Below are 20,170 nucleotides of genomic sequence, written 5' to 3'. Positions count from 1 at the left end.
TCTGTTGCCCAGGCCAGAGCACAGTGGAACAATCACAGCTCACTGCAAACTCCGCCTCCTGGGTTCAAGGGATCTACCCACCTTAGCCTCCCCTAGGACTACAGGTGCACGCCACCATGCCCGGCTAATGTATTTTTTATTTTTGTAGAGACAGGGTCTCACTATGTTGCCCAGGATGGTTTCAAACTCCTGGCTTCAAGTGATCCTCCCACCTCAGCCTCTCAAAGTGCTGGGATTACAGGCACGAGGCACTGCACCCGGCCCCAGACCCATATCGTTTCTTACACTGAACACCACATGCTCATCCCAGGAAAATAGTGAGAGCCACAAAAGAAAGAAATCTCACCTGCTCCATCACCCTAACACAGTTTCGATGGGCTTCATTCTAGCTCTGAACATGCAACACGCTTGCCCCCAACACATATTTAGGTGGCTTTTTTTTTTTTTTTTTTTGAGACAGTCTTGCTCTGTGGCCTAGGCTGGAGTACAGTGGAGCAATCTCAGCTCACTGCAACCTCCGCCTCCTGGGTTCAAGCAATTCTCCTGCCTCAGCCTCCCCAGTAGCTGGGATTACAGGCGCCCACCACAACTGGCTAATTTTTGCATTTTTAGTAGAGATGGGGTCTCACCGTGTTGGTCAAGCTGGTCTCAAACTCCTGACCTCAGGTCATCCGCTTGCCTTGGCCTCCCAAAGTGCTGGGATTACAGGCGTGAGCCCCTGTGCCCAGCCTAGGTGGCCTTTTTCTACCTAGGTATGTTTCCATGTTGTCACCTTGGCTTTGTAGACGTTTTTTTTTTTGTTTTTTTTTTTTTTGAGACAGAGTCTTGCTCTGTCACCCAGGCTGGAGTGCACTGGTGCAATCTCAGCTCACTGCAACCTCTGCCTCCTGGGTTGAAGCGGTTCTCCTGCCTCAGCCTCCCAAGTAGCTGGGACTACAGGCACCCGCCACCACGCCCGGCTAATTTTTTGTAATTTTAGTAGAGACAGGATTTCACCATGTTAGCCAGGATGGTCTCGATCTCCTGACCTTGTGATCCGCCCACCTCAGCCTCCCAAAGGAAATTATTTTTAATTGTCTGATATTCTATACAATGGAAATCCCTAAAATATAATATTAGGTAAACCCTCGCTAAAATTCTCACAGGATTGAGTCCTTAAGTCTTATAACGCCTACGGCCACTTCACCAATGCCTCTGTATACAAAGCATTCTCTATGAAATTAGAGTCAAGAGTTTGGATTCCTGGGGAAAAACTGGGCCAAGCTGCCATCTGCTGACCACCGCGTGTGTTAGGCACAGGACAAGCTGTTCTCTGCGGCTTCTCACCTGTCCTCCCGCGTGCAGTATCAGCAGTGGCCAGTGCCTGCCGTGGACGACCCCTGAGGCAGCGACTGCCCAGTTCACCGGGTGTGTCCCACGGCCGTGTGTCCCGACACTGCAGGCCAGGCCCCGCCCCTGCCAAGCCCAGTCTCAGGGTACAAACCCCAGAAGTAACCTGTTTGGTTTCCTGAGTGCCCAGAACATTTTTAAACCTTTCCAGACAGAACCAGTGCTGTGGCCCTGTGTGCTGCTCACACAGGGCTCAGTGCACAGAGCAGCACCGGCGTGTGTGGCAGGAGCCAACTGTGATGCTCAACAGGACTAGGGCTTTCTTCACCTAACACTTTCACATATAAGGAGCTCTGACAAATTAGGATCATAAAAAAAGGCAAAGGACACAAACAGACATTTCTGCAGGAATAAATTACAACAGCCATGAAATAAAGGACAAGCTCCATTTTTAGTTAAGAACTGTATGTGTGTGCATATATATATATATATGCGCGCACACACACACACATACACACACACACACACACACACACACGTTTTGTTTTGTTTTGAGACAGGATTTCCCTCTGTTGCCAAGGCTGGAGTACAGTGGCACGATCTCAGCTCACTGCAACCTCCTCCTCTCGGACTCAAGCCATCCTCTGGCCTCAGCCTCCCGCGTGGCTGGGATTACAGGTGTACACCATCATGTCTGGCTAATGTTTGTATTTTTTGTAGAGATAGGGTTTCACCATGTTGCCCAGGCTGGTCTGAAACTCCTGGACACAGAAGATCCATCTACCTTGGCCTCCCAAAGTGCTGGGATTACAGACGTGAGCCACTGTGCCTGGCCAGAGTTGTATACTAAAGCATCAACATTCATCTAGGAGGTTTAACAGTGACACATTATAAAGCAACCACAGTGCTGGCAGGGGATGGACACAGATCCAAGCCGAGCCCCCGGTGGATGGAGATGTAGCCTGTGAAGGGGCAGTGTTACTAGATGGTGGGAAAAGATATTCAATATGGTCACGTGGGGACAAATGATCACACAGATGAAAAAAAAGAAACGGCATCCTTACTTCACAGGTTACCCTAAGGCCGACACCGCTTTGAAACCTGAGCCCTGAAGGAAAGACAGGAACCCGCCTGCGTGCGGTGGCGCGGGCACTCACACTGCTGAGGGGCGACACGCGGGTCCTGCTCGCGCTCCGCTCTCCGGTCGGGCATGGGCTGGAAGCAGCAGGTGCACAGGGCGTGGCTTCCTTGCAGAGGGCACACGTAATCCTGGACTGCTGAAGCACAGGCACATTCGCCGGAGCACGTGGGACCCAGGGCAGAAAGACAGCAGGTTAGAGAGGCCGCCGGGAAGCACAGCGAGGAGAGGTGCAGCTGAGACAGCCTGGGAAGACGCAGACCTGCCTGCTAAACCACCAGGGACCTTCTGCCACCCAAACTCAGGGAGTCAAAACGGATTAACGATAACCAAAAATGATCTTTGGTTTAGCAGCTGGAGCAAGATTTCAAAGATCTGTTGCAGGTTCTCTTTTTTTTGAGACGGAGTCTCGCTCTGTCGCCCAGGCTGGAGGGCAGTGGCATGACCTCGGCTCGCTGCAAGCTCCGCCTCCCGGGTTCACGCCATTCTCCTGCCTCAGCCTCCAGAGTAGCTGGGACTACAGGTGCCTGCCACCACACCCGGCTAATTTTTTTGTATTTTTAGTAGAGATAGGGTTTCACTGTGTTAGCCGGGATGGTCTCGATCTCCTGCCTTCGTGATCTGCCCACCTCGGCCTCCCAAAGTGCTGGGAATACAGGCGTGAGCCACCGTGCCCAGCCGCTCTATTGAAGGTTTTCTATTATTTCCTATAAAGGGAGGACAGGCCCATAGAGCCTATGATACAAAATAAAACAAGCTGTGTGTTCAATTTCCGCTCAGGTGACAGAACAGCCATCTCTCAAATAAACAAAGGACAGGCACGGTGCACAAGACCAATCGATGCAGCAGCAGGAAGTCTGAGCCCACCCAGCCAAGTTCCCTGGACACTCGCCACCCACACAGGAAAAGACCCTGTGAGGTCAACATGCCGGCCAAAAGGATGGCAATTTCACCACCCAGGTTCATGAGCGTCCACTGAGGGACCCAGGACCCCAGAGGGAGGCGCTGGTCCCACCATGCAAAGGAAGGAGCTTGTCCAGTGACCCAGACAGAGCTGCTGAGTGGCAGAGGCAAACCCAGGCTGGTGGACGGGCATCCACACCAACGCCAAGCACTGCTTTGTCCGTTCCGTCCACGGGTTCTACAAGAAGCCACTGAGAATGCAGCACAAGGATGCGGCTCTGCATCCATCCCAGGCCAGTGGCCTTGTGATGTGCTCAGCCCCCACCCGTGGCCAGGAAGCCAGGACCCCTGAGGGCCATCTTCCCATTCTATGAGTCCGGAGTGAGGAGGGCGGAGAAGTGAAGCCTCCATACCCCCTGCCTAGTTCTCCTCTGACTTCCTGGATGGCACCTGGGGCCCCTTGCTGGAAAAAGGCACCTGACGGGAAAACATTTCGCATTAAGCCAACTCTGGAGACACAGGGCAGCTTCTGGCGACATCGCCGCTGCTGGGGAGAAGCCCGCCTCTTACTTGAGGGACAGATGTGCAATCATCACTTTGGGTCTGGCAAACCCACTGGGGGACATCAGCTGCCCTGAGGCAGCAGCTGGGGAGAGGCCAAGTATTAAGGTCAGAGTTGTTAATTCCCAGGAGTGTTCAGGAGGGGCTACTAATGAACAGTTACTTATCTGACTTCCCAACCCAAAATCAGTCACGAAAAGTAACCAACTGTGAGTGCAGGGAGACCACTGAGGCCAGGGCCCAAAGGGGGCGGGCGATACAGAGAGGAGGCGGGCAGAGCGCGGCCACGTGCACGTCAGCACCGGGCACAGCCACAAAGTGACTCACGGGAAGGCTGAGGGCTGAGGGCGGCGCGGCTCACCTGTCGTCAGGCTGACGGACGTGGAGGGTGCATCCCCCAGGGCCTGTGGGGCTCTTGGCTCGCCCTCGGGTGCTGGGCAGTGGGGAGGCTGCACCACCTGCCTTCTGTACTCAGGACACTGCCGGCACACAACGTATGGCTGGCTGCAAGGAAGCACAGGGCCGAGCTGTGTGCAGGCCCCCAGCCTCTCAGGCAGGGCCGGTGCAACCCGGGTCCGCAGCCATCACAGCTCAGCTCCACCGTCGCTCCGCTGCTTGGTGTGAGGGGAAGGGCCGGGACCCCTTCCGGCACAGCACCCCAGTGTTAAGAGGAGAGGGACCAGAACAAGTCAAAGGGCAAGGACACGCCGCTCTGCATCCCCAGCTGAGCCCCCACGCTTTGGAGCCCCATTCCCGGGGTCACTTGGTCCCCATTGACGTGTGCTCCCAGGAGACGACGCCAGCGCAGGGCAAGGGCCAGCACGTGCCCGCACACCCCGTGCTCCTCAGGATGCCTGTTAAAAGCAGAGCGCGTGGCGGGGCACAGTGGCTCACACCTGTAATCCCAGCACTTTGGGAGGCCGAGGCGGGCAGATCACGAGGTCAGGAGATCGAGACCATCCTGGCTAACACGGTGAAAACCCGCCTCTACTAAAAATACAAAAACTTAGCCAGGCGTGGTGGTGGGCACCTGTAGTCCCAGCTACTCGGGAGGCTGAGGCAGGAGAATGGCAGGAACCCGGGAGGCAGAGCTTGCAGTGAGCCGAGATTGCACGCATTGCACTCCAACCTGGGCTACAGCGAGACTCCGTCTCAAACAAACAAACAAAAAAAGCAAAGCGAGGTGTACAAGGTGCTGGGAGCCACACCAGGTGCCTGCAAAGCCCTGAATCATTTGTCTTTTCTACACTTCCCTTGTACTTCCAAAAATGAGCAGAAAAAAATGTCAACTGTAAAAAAAGAACCTGTAGGAAAAAATACACGAGGCTCTCCTCTCCACCTGAAAGGCTTTTCTGCGCCTGACACCAAGGCCAGGGGCCAAGAAGGCCAATGGGTAAGACCCGACCAGATAAAAAACAAAGCACAGTGAAAAGACACGTATTTTTTCGTAAGGAAAAAATGTAAATGAAAATGAGATTACCTATTTCTCCTACTAAACTGGCAAAAAGGGCCCCTCATGCAGGCCTTGTAGAGTGCATTAGGTGCACCCTTTCCCATCGGTGTCTGGATAACAAACTTATCAAACGTCTATCAAGGTCTAATTCCCAGTCACACACTGTGACTTGACTGCTTCACGTCTAAACATTGATGTCACTGCACATGAGCACAAATACGGATGTAAGAAATGCACGGCAGCAACTGTTTCCCAATTCAAACGCTGGGGACATTACCGAGCTGTACGTGCAGCGGAATCCCAGCTTCATAAAAATATTTGTTTCTCATGCCTGTAATCCCAGCACTTTGGGAGGCCGAGGCGGGTGGATCACGAGGTCAGGAGTTCGAGACCATCCTGGCTAACACGGTGAAACCCCGTCTCTACTAAAAATACAAAAAATTAGCCAGGCATGGTGGCGGGAGCCTGTAGTCCCAGCTACTCGGGAGGCTGAGGCAGGAAAATAGCGTGAACTTGGGAGGCGGAGCTTGCGGTGAGCCAAGATCAAGCCACTCCAGCCTGGGCAACAGAGTGAGACTCCTTCTCAAAAAACAAACAAACAAACAAAAAATTTGTTTCTCACGCCTGTAATCCCAGCACTTTGGGAGGCCGAGGCGGGCTGATCACCTGAGGTCAGGAGTTCAAGACCAGCCTGGCCAACATGGTGAAACCCCGTCTCTACTAAAAATACAAAATTAGTGGCCGGGCGCAGTGGCTCACACCTATAATCCCAGCACTTTGAGAGGCCAATGCAGATGGATCACTTGAGGTCAGGATTTTGAGACCAGTCTGGCCAACATGGTGAAACCCTGTCTTTACTAAAAATACAAAAATTAGCTGGGTGTGGTAGTGTATGCCCGTAATCCCAGCCCCTTGGGAGGATAACGCAGGAGAATCACTTGAACCCAGGAGATGAATGTTGCAGTGGGCTAAGGTCATGCCACTGCACTGCAGCCTGGGAGACACAGCAAGACTCTGTCTCAAAAAAAAAAAAAAAAAAAAAAAAAAAAAATTAGCCAAGTTTGGTGGTGCATGCCTGTAATCCCAGCTATTTGGGAGGCTGAGGCAGGAGAATCACTTGAACCCGGGAGGCAGAGGTTGCAATGAGCCAAGATCGTGCCATTGGCAGGGTGCAGTGGCTCATGCCTGTAATCCCAGCACTTTGGGAGGTCGAGGCCGGCGGATCATGAGGTCAGGAGATCAAGGCCATCCTGGCCAACGTGGTAAAACCCCGTCTCTACTAAAAATACAAAAAAATTAGCTGGGTGTGGTGGCGTGCGCCTGTAGTCCCAGCTACTCGAGAGGCTGAGGCAGGAGAATCGCTTGAACCCAGGAGGTGGTGATTTCAGTGAGCTGAGATCGCGTCACTGCACTCCAGCCTGGCAGCAGAGCGACACTCCGTCTCAAAAAACAAACAAACAAACAAAAATCGTGCTATTGCACTTCAGCCTGGGCAACAAGAGCGAAACTCCGTCTCAAAAAAAAAAAAAAATGTGTTAGTATATTACATTTTATTTTGTTAACGATTATGACACATGTATGAATGGCTGGGTAGATGCAGCAAAATCTTAATGCTAAAGTGGTTTTGGTTTCCTTCTTTTTGCTTAACAGTCACATGCTAAACTTGGCAAAAGGAAACAAAGATAAAAGTTTCAGGTTTTTTTTTTTTTGTTCATTGTTTTTTTAAATATCATGGCCTCAACCCAACATTCAGACCCCGGTCTTGTGCATTAGGAAACCTCAACATGTCAGCAGATAAATAAGGTCTCTGAGGCTGGGATTGTCTCGGCCTGGTGATGGTGCCTCTTCTGTAATAACATCCTGACAAATGATAAATGTTGCAATTTATACTACAGAACTTAATAGTCACTAGATCAACTACAAAGAATACATGTGCTTATGTGGGAAAAAATAACATATGGAATGACGTCCCTCTGTCACAGCCAGAGATGCCAGACCCATGACGAGTCGAAGCAAAGGGAAGGGTGTCTGCCAAGGGTGCAAATGTCTACAGCAGTCGCCTGCAGCTGACGCTCTGCTGGCTACTCCCTGGCTACCCCGCTAAGTGTTCACCCAGTTCCTGCCACGCCTCTCAGCGGAGGTGCTAATACTATCCAGTATCAGAAAACAAGCTCAAGCCATTTAAGAGCTTGGCTGCTCAGGGGCAGAACTAGAACTCAGGACCCGTGCTGTCCACCCAGTAGTGAGCTCTCGGTCACGGTTCTGATGCTTCTCTGGCTCCCACACTCTGCTCTGAGCCAGGGGCATGATTTACCTAATGTCTGAGGATTCACTGTCAACGTCTGACAGCTCCAGCAGGTCCTCTGAACTCCCTTCTTCATCAGAAAAAGACCGCCTGACTTTGGGCTGCAGCATGTCTTGAGTGATTTTATTCCTGGCATCCATACTTTTCACATCTTCTTCACTGCGACTCTTGTCTAGAATTGAAAGGACACAGCGCCATTCGCTGGCAGCGAGACATGACAGGCAGACACAGCTCACCCTGCTGGGAGCTCACGTGCGCAGTGCCGTGGAAGGAGGGGTCTGGGCGGACCGCCCTCACGTGCCCGGGTGCTGGTGGAGGGACAGCCCTCACGTGCCCGGGTGCTGGTGGAGGGACAGCCCTCACGTGCCCGGGTGCTGGTGGAGGGACCGCCCTCGCTTGCCTGGGTGCTGGTGTGGATGCCCTCATGTGCCTGGGTGCTGGTGGAGGGACCGCCCTCGCTTGCCCGGGTGCTGGTGTGTGGATGCCCTCACTTGCCTGGGTGCTGGTGTGTGGATGCCCTCACGTGCCCGGGTGCTGGTGTGGATGCCCTCACGTGCCCGGGTGCTGGTGTGTGGATGCCCTCACTTGCCTGGGTGCTGGATGAGGTATGCTTCCACGAGGTTGTTGAGGATGTGGTTTTTACAGATCCGCTCCACAGGACAGCGGCAGGTGGGACACAGGGACGAGCGCTCCATCCAGCCCGAGTAGCAAGCCGCGCAGAACGTGTGCATGCAGGGCTGCAAACTGAAAGTGTGAGAGGAGCAGTGTCCAGACAGTCCCACAGATGCAACCGCGACCCTCGGCCAAAGTCCGCAGCAGCCCCACCACGGAAGGGCCTACAGGGGCCCAGCCATTGTTCAACCTAAAAACCCTTTAAGTCAGTCTTGGTTAATGAAAAGAAATCAGAGGCCACACGGCCTTTGTGTTTTCAGGAGAGACAGAGGAGAGTAGATTATGACTTCAGGAACACAAACAGCAGAGACACCAAGCGTTTCTGGCCTAGAAGTTGGAAGGTTGTCACTCTTGAGTTTCCACGGAAAAGCAAGGAGGCCCTTCCTCAGCTGCTCCTGCGTTCATTCTGTGCTAAATACACCTTCCCAGCTAAGGAGCATTTAAAATGTGCATAGCTCCTTTCATCTGTCTGCAGAGTTCACTGGGTCACACACGACCCACACACCCAAAACTTGTGGGGTCTACAGCCTCCGGCTGTGGGTTCCAGGTTTCCTCCTTGTTGGCGCCACAAGTGAAATGAAAGTGGTGGCCATGCGCGGTGGCTCACGTCTGTAATCCCAAAACTTTGGGAGGCCAAGGTGGGCAGATTACCTGAGTTCAGGAGTTCGAGACCAGCCTGGCTAATATGGTGAAACTCTCGTCTCTACTAAAAATACAAAAAAATTAGCCAGCCGTGGTGACGCATGCCTGTAGTCCCAGCTACTTGGGAGGCTGAGGCAGGAGAACCACTTGAACCCGGGAGGTGGAGGTTGCAGTGAGCCAAGATCACACCACTGCACTCCAGCCTGGGTGACAGAGCGAGACTCTAACTCCAAAAAACAAAAACAAAAACAAAAAACCAGCCTGGGCTACATGGCGAAACCGTCTCTACAAAAAAACACAAAAATCAGCGGGGTGGCTGGGAGCAGTGGCTCAAGCCTATAATCCCAGCACTTTGGGAGGCAAAGATGGGCAGATCACCTGAAGTCAGGAGTTCAAGACCAGCCTGGCCAACATGGTGAAACCCTGTCTCTACTAAAAAATACAAAAAAATTAGCTGGGCATGGTGGCACACGCCTGCAGTCCCAGCTGCTCAGGAGGCTGAGGTAGGAGAATCGTCTGAACTCAGGAGGCTGAGGTTGCAGTAAGCCAAGATTGTGCCACTGCACTCGAGCCTGGTGACAGTGCGAGACTATCTAAAAAAAAAAAAAAGGAATAAAAAATAAATAACAATAAAATCAGAACTTTAAAAAAAAAAAAAAAAGTCAGCCAGGCATAGTGGTGTGCACCTGTAGTCCCAGCAACTCAGGAGGCTGAGGTCAGAGAACCGCTCGAGCCTGGGAGGGAGAGGTTGCAGTGGGCTGAGAAAGCTCCACCCACTCTTATCTGGGTGACAGAGCCAGACCTTGTCTAAAAAAAGAAAAAGAAAATGGTAACCTCAGCAGATGCCAGGCCAAACAGGACCTGGAGGCTTGTTTCAGGCCCAGCCCTGCCCCACACTGGACGAAGAACCTGCAGTGCCATGTTCCTTGAGTCAAGGGTGAACACGGTCACACCTCACGCAGTCGTGCAGCAGGTCCTGGCAGATGATGCATGTCAACGTCTCCTCCATCTTGTCTGGCTTCCCAGCTGCAGCTGTGACGTCCTCGTGGACAGTTTGGGCATTTCTACGCGGTTGTGTGACCAACAACTGCCCGTTCAGGTCAAGGTCCCCATCTACAGGAGAAAGGGATGTGTTCTGACTGTCGTAACCAAGAAGGAAATACATGCAGTCTTTTTTATTGAGACGGAGTCTCGCTCTGTTGCCCAGGCTGGAGTGCAGTGGTGCGATCTCGGCTCACTGCAAGCTCCGCCTCCCGGGTTCACGCCATTCTCCTGCCTCAGCCTCCTGAGTAGCTGGGACTACAGGTGCCCACGACCACGCCCGGCTAATTTTTTGTATTTTTAGTAGAGACGGGGTTTCACCGTGTTAGCCAGGATGGTCTCGATCTCCTGACCTCGTGATCCGCCCGCCTGGCCTCCCAAAGTACTGGGGTAACAGGCGTGAGCTACCGCGCCCCACCCTCTTCTGGTGTTTTTATTTTTCTATAATGCTCAGATGTTGGTAATCATCAATTAATTTTTATTTTTAATTAAAGAAACTGCACACAATATAAAAAGCCAAGTATTCAGAAGAAGCCAGGTGCAGTGGCTCACGCCTGTAATCCCAGCACTTTGGGAGGCCGAGGCAGGCAGATCACGAGGTCAGGATATCGAGACCATCCTGGCTAACACAGTGAAACCCTGTCTCTACTAAAAATATAAAAAAATTAGCCGGGCGTGGTGGCAGGCGCCTGTAGTCCCAGCTATTCAGGAGGCTGAGGCAGGAAAATGGTGTGAACCCGGGAGGCGGAGCTTGCAGTGAGCCGACATCGCGCCACTGCACTCCAGCCTGGGCGACAGAGTCAGACTCCGTCTCAAAAAAAAAAAAAAAATGTAGACATAATATATTTAGAAGAAAACAAAGGCAGTCACCCTCTGCCTCAGCCGCTCCTCACCCAATTTCCCTCCTTGGAGGAAAACTGTTTTCATGTCTTTGAGCTGTTTCTTCTGGTATTTACCTCTGTGTTTCTAAGTTATCATGGTACATTTGATTTATCAATTTTAGACATCATCCCTGACATCTACTACGGTAGAGAAAAACTCTGACCTGAGACACCCCTGCCAACATTAAATTAACAGATTACGTTAGTTCATGATACTGTATTTGTATTATTATGCTTATGCAAGTATTCACTGCTGAGCCAAGTAGTTTACTAGATTAAGTTGTGTGACTTACACAATTTTTCAAGTTTGCTAGAATTAAAATTTCCTCATTCCTGTGCTTATTTTTCCTGTGTAACTGTTGCTGATTCTTTCCACACCTTCCCCACACCAATCAACTCCATGTGTCAGATAACCTGATTTCTTTCCCTGGGGACCCCTCCTAGCGCCTTCCTGTCACAGTGCCCCAGTGGCTGGTTGCTCTCTGGACTGCCATACAGCAATCCTTCTACCATAACATTCCCAAATGTTTTCTAATAATCTTAACTTTGGCTTTCCAAGTGCAGACTTCTCCCTAAATCATCTTCAGTGTGATGATTTAAGCTACATTTTTAGAAATTATTGTCCTACCAGGACAGAAGGCTTTCTTTTAGATTTTTTTTTTTTTTTGAGATGGAGTTTCGCTCTTGTTGCCCCGGCTGCAGTGCAATGGCACAGTCTTGGCTCACTGCAACCTCCACCTGCCGGGTTCAAGCAATTCTCCTGCCTCAGCCTTCCAAGTAGCTGGGATTACAGGCATGCACCACCACACCCAACTAATTTTTGCATTTTTAGTAGAGACGAAGTTTCACCATGTTGGCCAGGCTGGTCTTGAACTCCTGACCTCAGGTGATCCGTCCACCTTGGCCTCCCAAAGTGCTGGGATTACAGGCGGGAGCCACAGTGTCAGGCTTGATTTTTACTTTTAGAGATAAAGTCTTGCTCTGTCACCCAGGCTGGTCTCGAACGCCTGACCTCAGGTGATTCTCCTGCCTTGGCCTCCCAGTGTTAGGATTACAGGTATGAACTACTACACCTGGCCAGGAAGGAGGATTTTGAGATTAATTCTGCAATTCAGAATGCACTGTTTCCAGACCAAGAACAGCCTGTAGTAAACCACAGTTCTATCCAGATTATGCAAACAGCAAAAAAACAGGCCCAGGTTTTCTGAATGAAAATGCCGGAGGTGTTACAGGCATCAACCTGAGGCAGGGTCCACGTGCCCCTGCAGGAAGCAATGCCCCACAGCACGGAGCGTGGCAGCCGCCCCCGCACGTCGCAGGAGCACACAAGAGGACAGAGGACGCACACAACCAGATACTAACCTCCTCTCATTTTCTTCTTCACGGGTTCCAAATCCTCCTGATCCTGGGGTTCCAACGACGAAAAGGACGCAGTCTTTCTGTCTGGGAGAGCTGAGGCAAAGCTGGAGACTTCATCACTTGCCACAGAGGGACCACTTCCTTTAGGGGAGATGCCACCACCCCCAGACCCTGTGAGAGGAATCAAACAAGACAGGTACTGATCCATCCAGCTCAGGAGAGAACCATGCCTGTAAGGTGTCACTGACTGGAGCCCAGTGCAGCTGGCAACCTGAGACGTCACAGTCTAGGAATGACAAGCGGCTTACCAGGAGTGTGTACTCACTCAACTCACATCTTAACTCTATTTGTGCCCATCTCTACGTGGGGTGGAGCTGGGGGCAAGAAGCGCATTTGCAGAGAAATAAATGCGGAGATGTCTGTGACCAGGCTTAGCCCTCGAGCACCAAGTCTAACGCAGGGCAAATCCACATACCCGTGGTCATATGATACACACCGTGTCATAAACTTGTTAAAATAGAGCTTAGGGCCGGGTGCGGTGGCTCACACCCGTAATCCCAGCACTTTGGGAGGCCGAAGCAAGTGGATCACCTGAGGTCAGGAGGTCGAGACCAGCCTGGCCAACATGGTGAAACCCCATCTCTACTAAAAATACAAAAAAATTAGACAGGCGTGGTGGCAAGCGCATGTAGTCGCAGCTACCCAACAGGCTGAGGCAGAAAAATTGCTTGAACCCGGGAGGCGGAGGCTGCAGTGAGCCGAGATCATGCCACTGCACTCTAGCCTGGGCAACAAGAGCGAAACTCCCTCTGGGGAAAAAAAAATAAAAATAAAAAACAGAAGTCTGAGGCCAGGCATGGGGCTCACGCCTGTAATCACAATACTTTAGGAGGCCAAGGTGGGAGGATCACTTGATCCCAGGAGTTTTAGACCAGCCTGGGCAACACAGCAAGACCCCATCTCTACAAAAAATACAAAAAAGAAAAACAAATTAACTAGGCATGACAGTACAAGCGTATGGTCCCAGCTACTCAGGAGGCTGAGGTGGGTGGATCACTTGAGCCCAGGAGTTCGAGGCTACAGTGAGCTATGACCACACCACTCTCCCAACCTGTGCAACAGAGCAAGACCTCGTTTTTTTTGTTTTTTTTTTTTTGAGACGGATTCTTGTTCTGTCGCCCAGACTGGAGTGCAGTGGCACGATCTCGGCTCACTGCAAGCTCCGCCTCCTGGGTTGACGCCATTCTCCTGCCTCAGCCGCCCGAGTAACTGGGACTACAGGCGCCGCCACCACAGCTGGCTAATTTTTTTGTATTTTTAGTAGAGACGGGGTTTCACCATGTTAGCCAGGATGGTCTCGATCTCCTGACCTCATGATCCGCCTGCCTCAGCCTCCCAAAGTGCTGGGATTACAGGCGTGAGCCACCGCGCCCAGCCTGACCTCATTTCTTAAAAAAAAAAAAAAAATGCCAGGTGCAGTGGCTCATGCCTGTAATCCCAGCACTTCAGGAGACCAAGGTGGGTGGATCATCTGAGGTCGGGACTTCGAGACCAGCCTGACCAACATAGTGAAACCCCATTTCTACTAAAAATACAAAATTGGCCGGGTGTGGTGGCACATGCCTGTAACCCAGCTACTCGGGAGGCTGAGGCAGGAGAATTGCTTGAAGCCAAGAGGCGAAGGTTGCAGTGATGGAAGTTCGCGCCATTGCAGCACTCCAGCCTGGGCAGTAAGAGCAAAACTCCGTCTCAAAAAAAACAAAATAACAAAATAAAACAAAACAAACAAACAAGTAAAACAGAGGTCTGTGTAAAGCACAGATGCTTCAGTGGAGGGATGCATAGCTTCCAACGGGTGGAGATGGTGCTGCGTGTGAACTATTTTACAAGAGGTGTGATAATGGGAAGGAGACAGCGCAGTGACTTGTAGGGAGAGCACTACCTCCAGGAGCAAGAAGCCAGAGTCGTAACAACAGGAATGACCCTGGCAGAAAAACAGGCAGACTTTCTAATCACCTCTATCTTTTTTTTGAGACGGGGTGTCACTCTTCACCCAGGCTGGAATGCAGTGGCGAGATCTCCACTCACTGCAACCTCTGCCTCCTGGGCTTAAGCGATCCTCCCACCTCTGCCTCCTGAGTATCTGGGACTACAGGTATGCACCACCATGCGCAGCTAAACTTTTTTTTGTATTTTTGGTGGAGACAGGGTCTTGCCATTTTACCCAGGCTGGTCTCAAACTCTTGAGCCCAAACAATCCACCCACCTCGGCCTCCCCAAGTGCTGGAATTACATGTGTAAATAAGGATTACAGGTGTGAATAACCTATATCTTACTAAAGACTTAGTTTATCATATTACAGCATAATACATATCTAGCTTACAGTATTCAAATGTAAGTGTTATTATTTGGAAAAAAAACCAAGAAACTGGCTTACAGCAGCTGAAAGAAAACAATAGTTTTGGGGACAAACCATCTCATGTAAGAACAGAAGGAAAGAGGCAGCCTGTGGGCTGGCCCCCAGCTGGCACCCACCCACGCCATGCATCTCCAGCGCCCCGTGCTCAGACAGGCATCTCATCCCCGGAATGAAGGGGTAACAATGGCGCATCTGTGACACCCCCCAACGTGGAGAGGAGCACCATCTTATCACTTACAAAATGTACCTGGCACACTGCCTCACATTTAGTAGCTGCTCAATAAGCAGTAACTACAATTATTTTGTTAGTATGCATACACTTAGCCATAGAGATAGAAGAATTTTTATTTATTATTATTTTTATTTTCTTTTTGAGACAGTCTTGCGCTGTTGCCCAGGCTGGAGTGCAGTGGCAGGATCTTGGCTCACTGCAACCTCCACCTCCTGGGTTCAAGAGATTCTCACGCCTCAGCCTCCCAAGTAGCTGGGATTACAGGCACCCGCTACCACACTCAGCTACTTTTTGTATTTTTAGTAGAGTTGGGGTTTTGCCATGTTGGCCAGGCTGGTCTTGAACTCCCAACCTCAGGCGATCCACCCACCCTGGCCTCCCAAAGTGCTGGGATTACAGGCATGAGCCACCACACCCAGCCAGAAGAATTTTTTTTTTTTAATTACATAAGTAATATATAAATACGCTGCCCTTTTTGAGTAGAACATTATCAAAAAATTATGAAAACCTTATTACCCAGACTACACACTGTACTATGCACATTGGCGGATAGGAACAGGAAACAATTTTACTGGTGAAGTTTGTTTTCTTTACAGGCCAGAGGTGTTTTGTGTTTCATTTCTGAAGAGAGTCTAATATCCACAAAATGCACATGGGACTTGGCCCTAGGGACATGGTATAGTTCATCTAGGCAGACAGTTCAAAATCTGCACTCAATCCAAAATACTAGTAACCCTGCATCTTATCTGTGCTTGCTGCACTTGAAACTCTGTGGGCCACACTGGAGTGGCTGGAACACCACCTCTATTCCTCTGGGGCTATCCCTGCACAAGGAGAGTCAGTGCATGCTGGATCTAGCTGCGAAGAGCCAGTGCACATCCCAGCTGTGCCCAAGGGCAGGTTTTAAGGAACCTGGAAGATACGATGAAGGGTACACAGGCCAAGAGGGCTGGTAAAACTTCAACATTCAGGTGGCTATTCAAATCTGGCATGTTTTCTTTTCTTTTTTCTTTTTTTTTGAGACCTGATCTAACTGTCGCCCAGGCTGGAGTGCAGTGACGCGATCTCAGCTCACTGCAACCTCCGCCTCCCAGCCTCAGGTGATCCTCCTGTCTCAGGTGAACCTCCTGTCTCAGCTTCCCGAGTAGCTGGGACTACAGGCACCTGCCACCATGCCCGGATTATTTTTGTATTTTCAGTAGAGACGGGGTTTCACCACGTTGGCCAGGCTGGTCTCAAGCTCCTGACCTCAAGTGATTCGCCTGTCTTGGCTTCCCAAAGTGCTGGGATTACAGGTCTTTTTTTTTTTTTTTTTTTTTTGAGATGGGCTCTGGCTTTGTTGCCAAGGCTGGAGTGCAGTGGTGCAATCTCAGCTCATTGTAACCTCCGCCTCCCAGGTTCAAGCCATCCTCCCTCCTCAGCCTTCCAAGTAGCTGGGATTACAGGCATGCACCACCACACCCGGCTAATTTTTGTATTGTATTTTTTGTAAACATAGGGTTTCACCATGTTGCCCAAGCTGGTCTCGAACTCCTGGGCTCAAGGGATCTGCCCACCTTAGCCTCCCAAAGTGCTGGGATTACAGGCGTGACCCACCGTGCCCAGTGCTGAGATGTTTCCATCTTGAAGTGTTATTTTCCTTCACTCATAAATTTAAGGTTATGATGTTAAAACAAAGGTAAATCAAAGAGGCTTTGAGACACCGGGGTTTTTAGTCTATAGGAGACAGGCTAGTAGAAACTGTCACGGGTTTGGTCTCCGCTGTTCCTCTTATCTCTAGAAGTAACAGGTGGAAACTACATAGCACTGACTCCCCACAGTCTTGCCTGCAACTTAGTGTCCCCAATTAGCACCTGAGAAGTCCCCCCAGGTTAAGTCCTGAAATCACATCGGAATGTTACCACACACCAAATGTGACAACACACCGGGATGTTAACACACCGGAATGTTACAACACACCAAATACAACACACGGAATGTTATAACACACGGGAACGTTACAACACACCGGGAATGTTACAACACACCACGATGTTACAACACACCGACACACTGTGTAACACCGAATGTTACAACACGCCGGAATGTTACGACACACCAGAATGTTACAACACACCCAACACACCAGAACGTTACAACACATCACATCGGAATATTACAACACACCAGAATGTTACAATACATTGGAATGTTACAAGAATGTTACAACACACTGGAATGTTACAACACACTGGAATGTTACAACACACTGGAATGTTACAACACACTGGAATGTTACAATACATCTGGATGTTACTCTTCAGATGGCTGGGATGTCATCCATCAGACTGAGGTATGCTTTTAGAACACTGCTGCTGGTGACCAGTCTGGCCAACAACGTCTCTACTAAAAATACAAAAATTTTCTGGGCGTCGTGGCGTGCGCCTGTGATCCCAGCTACTCAGGAGGCTGAGGCAGGAGAATCACTTGAACCCTGAAGGCGGAGGTTGCAGTGAGCCGAGATTGCGCCACTGCACTCCAGCCTGGGCAACAGAGCAAGACTCTGTCTCAAAAAAACAGAAAACAAAGAGCACTCTGCTGCTGAGGAGCTGGGCTCATCCAAAGGAGCCTGTAGCAAAGCAGCCAGGCTGGCCCATGAGAGGGAGGGAGCAGTCTTCTGGGAGAGCAACTCGAGAGGCTGAGGCAGGAGAATGGCGTGAACCTGGGAGGCGGAGCTTGCAGTGAGCCGAGATCGCACCACTGCACTCCAGCCTGGGTGACAGAGCGAGACTCCGTCTCAACAACAAAAAAGAGCCCAGTCACAAGAGCATGCATGATTCCGTCTGTGAAGTGCCTAGAACAGAAAAATCCAGAGGCCAAAAGCACACGCAGCTGCCAGGGGCTGGGGGGAAGGGGACATGGGGAGTGACTGCTGGGGCCGAGGGGAAGGGGACATGGGGAGTGACTGCTGGTGGGGCCGAGGGGAAGGGGACATGGGGAGTGACCGCTGGTGGGCACCAGTTTCCTTTTGGTGTTAATGAGTGGTGATGGTCCCACACCTTGTGATGTACTAAAATCCACTGAAATGTACACTTTAGCTGGATGACTTTTATGGTATGTGAATTATAATCTCAATGAAACTGCAAAATACACCATGGTACTAGAGTCCCTGATCTTCACTTCTCTTGGGAAGTGAAGGGAACAACACACTCAATATTGACTCCTACAGAAATCTTACTGAGAACCTCATGTCAGTCCTCAGTCGCTTATCTGTCTCTGTAACAACACAGGTAAAGAGCAGTGAACAAAAACTATGCAACCAGCACCAAGACCTCATGAGATGTGACCTCACCACAACTGGAGGAACGCTCTCGCCCTGCAGGAGGAGGCTCCGTGGAAGAGGCCGAGGCTGTGGGGAAGAGGTCTGACGTCGACGTTGATGGCTGTGGTTCCTCAAAGCACACCTGAGTGGCGGGCGATGACGGAGGGACCCAGGGATTGGCCCCTCGCCCTGCACCTGCACCTGAGGTATCTTTGGTTCCATGGAACACATTTTCCTTGTTAGCTTCTGTAACCCAAAACGGAGCAGAAGCAGCACACATCCAGGCTCAGGCACTCTAGGGACTGAAACGCTCTTAAGAATGCAACACCCCAAGGCCAGGCACGGTGGTTCAGGCCTGTAATCCCAGCACTTTGGGAAGCCGAGGCAGGTGTATCACCTGAGGTCAGGAGTTCGAGACCAGCCTGACCAACATGGTGAAACCCCGTCTCTGCTAAAAATATAAAAATTAGCCAGGCATGCCGGGCGCAGTGGCTCATGCCTGTAATCCCAGCACTTTGGGAGGCTGAGGCAGGTGGATCACAAGGCCAGGAGATCGAGGCCAACCTGGCTAACACGGTGAAACCCCATCTCTACTAAAAATACAAAAAATTAGCCGGGGCATGGTAGCGACTGCCTGTAGTCCCAGCTGCTTGGGAGGCTGAGGCAGGAGAATGGCGTGCACCCGGGAGGCGGAGGTTGCAGTGAGCCGAGATCACGCCACTGCACTCCAGCCTGGGCGACAGAGCACAACTCCATCTCAAAAAAAAAAAAAAGAAAAATTAGCCAGGCATGATGGTGCAACCTGTAATCCCAGCTACTTGGGAGGCTGAGGCAGGAGAATCTCTCGAACCCGGCAGGTGGAGGTTGCAGTGAGCCGAGATCGCGCCACTGCACTCCAGGCTGAGCAACAGAGCAAAACTCTGTCTCAAAAAAAAAAAAACGGGAGGCTGAGCAGGGGAACTGCTTGAACCCGAGAAGCTGAGGCTGCAGTGAGCTGAGATCGCACCACTGCACTCCAGCCTGGGCAACAGAGCAAGACTCCATCTCAAAAAAAAAAAAAAAAAAAGGAATGCTACAGCTCCTAATATGCATCCACTTCTTTGCTATACTCTTACTTACCAAAGGATTCTTGTGTCATGCCTTGCTTTTCATTTAAAGATTCATAGAGGTATGCCACGTCTAAAAGAAAATCAATCAAATCAGAAAAGCGGTGGCCTCTGTGCAAATTGAGAACTCATTTTTCTGTTCTGTTCTCCAGTCCATTTGTTTTTGTTGATTATTTTGACTCATCAGCTAATAACAAATTCATCAGTTTAAGAGATTTCAAAACAAGTCATCTAAAACATCTCTACCAACTGAAAAGAAATAAGCCTCGGCGAAAAATGGCATCAGGAGGCAGAAGAAGGTGAAGAATCTATGCCTCACTTATAATTTCAAACTACACAAAGGAGCAGATACAAGATCCTTCTGTGTGGCCAGGGGCTGGTTAAGTTTATGCTGAAGATGCCTAAGACATATTTGCCCCATTCTCCCTCACCACTATGGTCTTTAGGTATTTCAGGTGTGACCAGGTGCAGTGGCTCTTGCCTGTAATCCCAGCACTCTGGGAGGCCAAGGCGGGTGGATTACCTGAGGTCCCCAGTTCGAGACCAGCCTGGCCAACATGGCGAAACCCTGTCTCTACTAAAAATACAAAAATTAGCTGGGTGTGGTGGCATGCACCTGTAATCCCAGCTACCTGGGAGGCTGAGGCAGGAGAATCGCTTGAAACCAGGAGGTGGAGGTTGCAGTGAGCTGAGATCACACCACTGCACTCCAGCCTAGGCAACAGAGCAGAGTAAGACTCTGTCTCAAAAAAAATATTAAATAAATAAGTATTGGCCAGGTGCAGTGGCTCATGCCTGTAATCCCAGCACTTTGGGAGGCTGAGGTGG

General features: G+C 50.7%; 1 protein-coding gene across 7 annotated transcripts in view; it reads right to left on the bottom strand.

The window, feature by feature from the left end:
* CHFR (checkpoint with forkhead and ring finger domains) overlaps positions 1 to 20,170 on the bottom strand; it is a 44,669-nt gene that overhangs the window by 9,189 nt on the left and 15,310 nt on the right. For 3 of the 7 annotated variants that reach the window (XM_032168194.2, XM_032168200.2, XM_032168201.2), the window contains 8 exons: positions 19,356 to 19,415; positions 18,267 to 18,482; positions 12,288 to 12,455; positions 9,957 to 10,116; positions 8,279 to 8,433; positions 7,699 to 7,861; positions 4,293 to 4,435; positions 2,487 to 2,606 (listed from right to left, as the gene is read on the bottom strand). In XM_032168194.2, the coding sequence (XP_032024085.1) occupies positions 2,487 to 2,606; positions 4,293 to 4,435; positions 7,699 to 7,861; positions 8,279 to 8,433; positions 9,957 to 10,116; positions 12,288 to 12,455; positions 18,267 to 18,482; positions 19,356 to 19,415 (1,185 nt within the window). The remainder of the gene's footprint in view (positions 1 to 2,486; positions 2,607 to 4,292; positions 4,436 to 7,698; positions 7,862 to 8,278; positions 8,434 to 9,956; positions 10,117 to 12,287; positions 12,456 to 18,266; positions 18,483 to 19,355; positions 19,416 to 20,170) is intronic. The other 4 variants (XM_032168195.2, XM_032168196.2, XM_058424756.1 and 1 more) reach the window with 4 other exon arrangements.

This window comes from Hylobates moloch, unplaced genomic scaffold (genome assembly GCF_009828535.3).
Source record: "Hylobates moloch isolate HMO894 unplaced genomic scaffold, HMol_V3 SCAFFOLD_12, whole genome shotgun sequence".
NCBI classification, from domain to species: Eukaryota; Metazoa; Chordata; class Mammalia; order Primates; family Hylobatidae; genus Hylobates; species Hylobates moloch.
The sequence above is the reverse complement of the archived record's forward strand: the minus strand, read 5'-3'. Positions and strand labels throughout refer to the sequence as shown.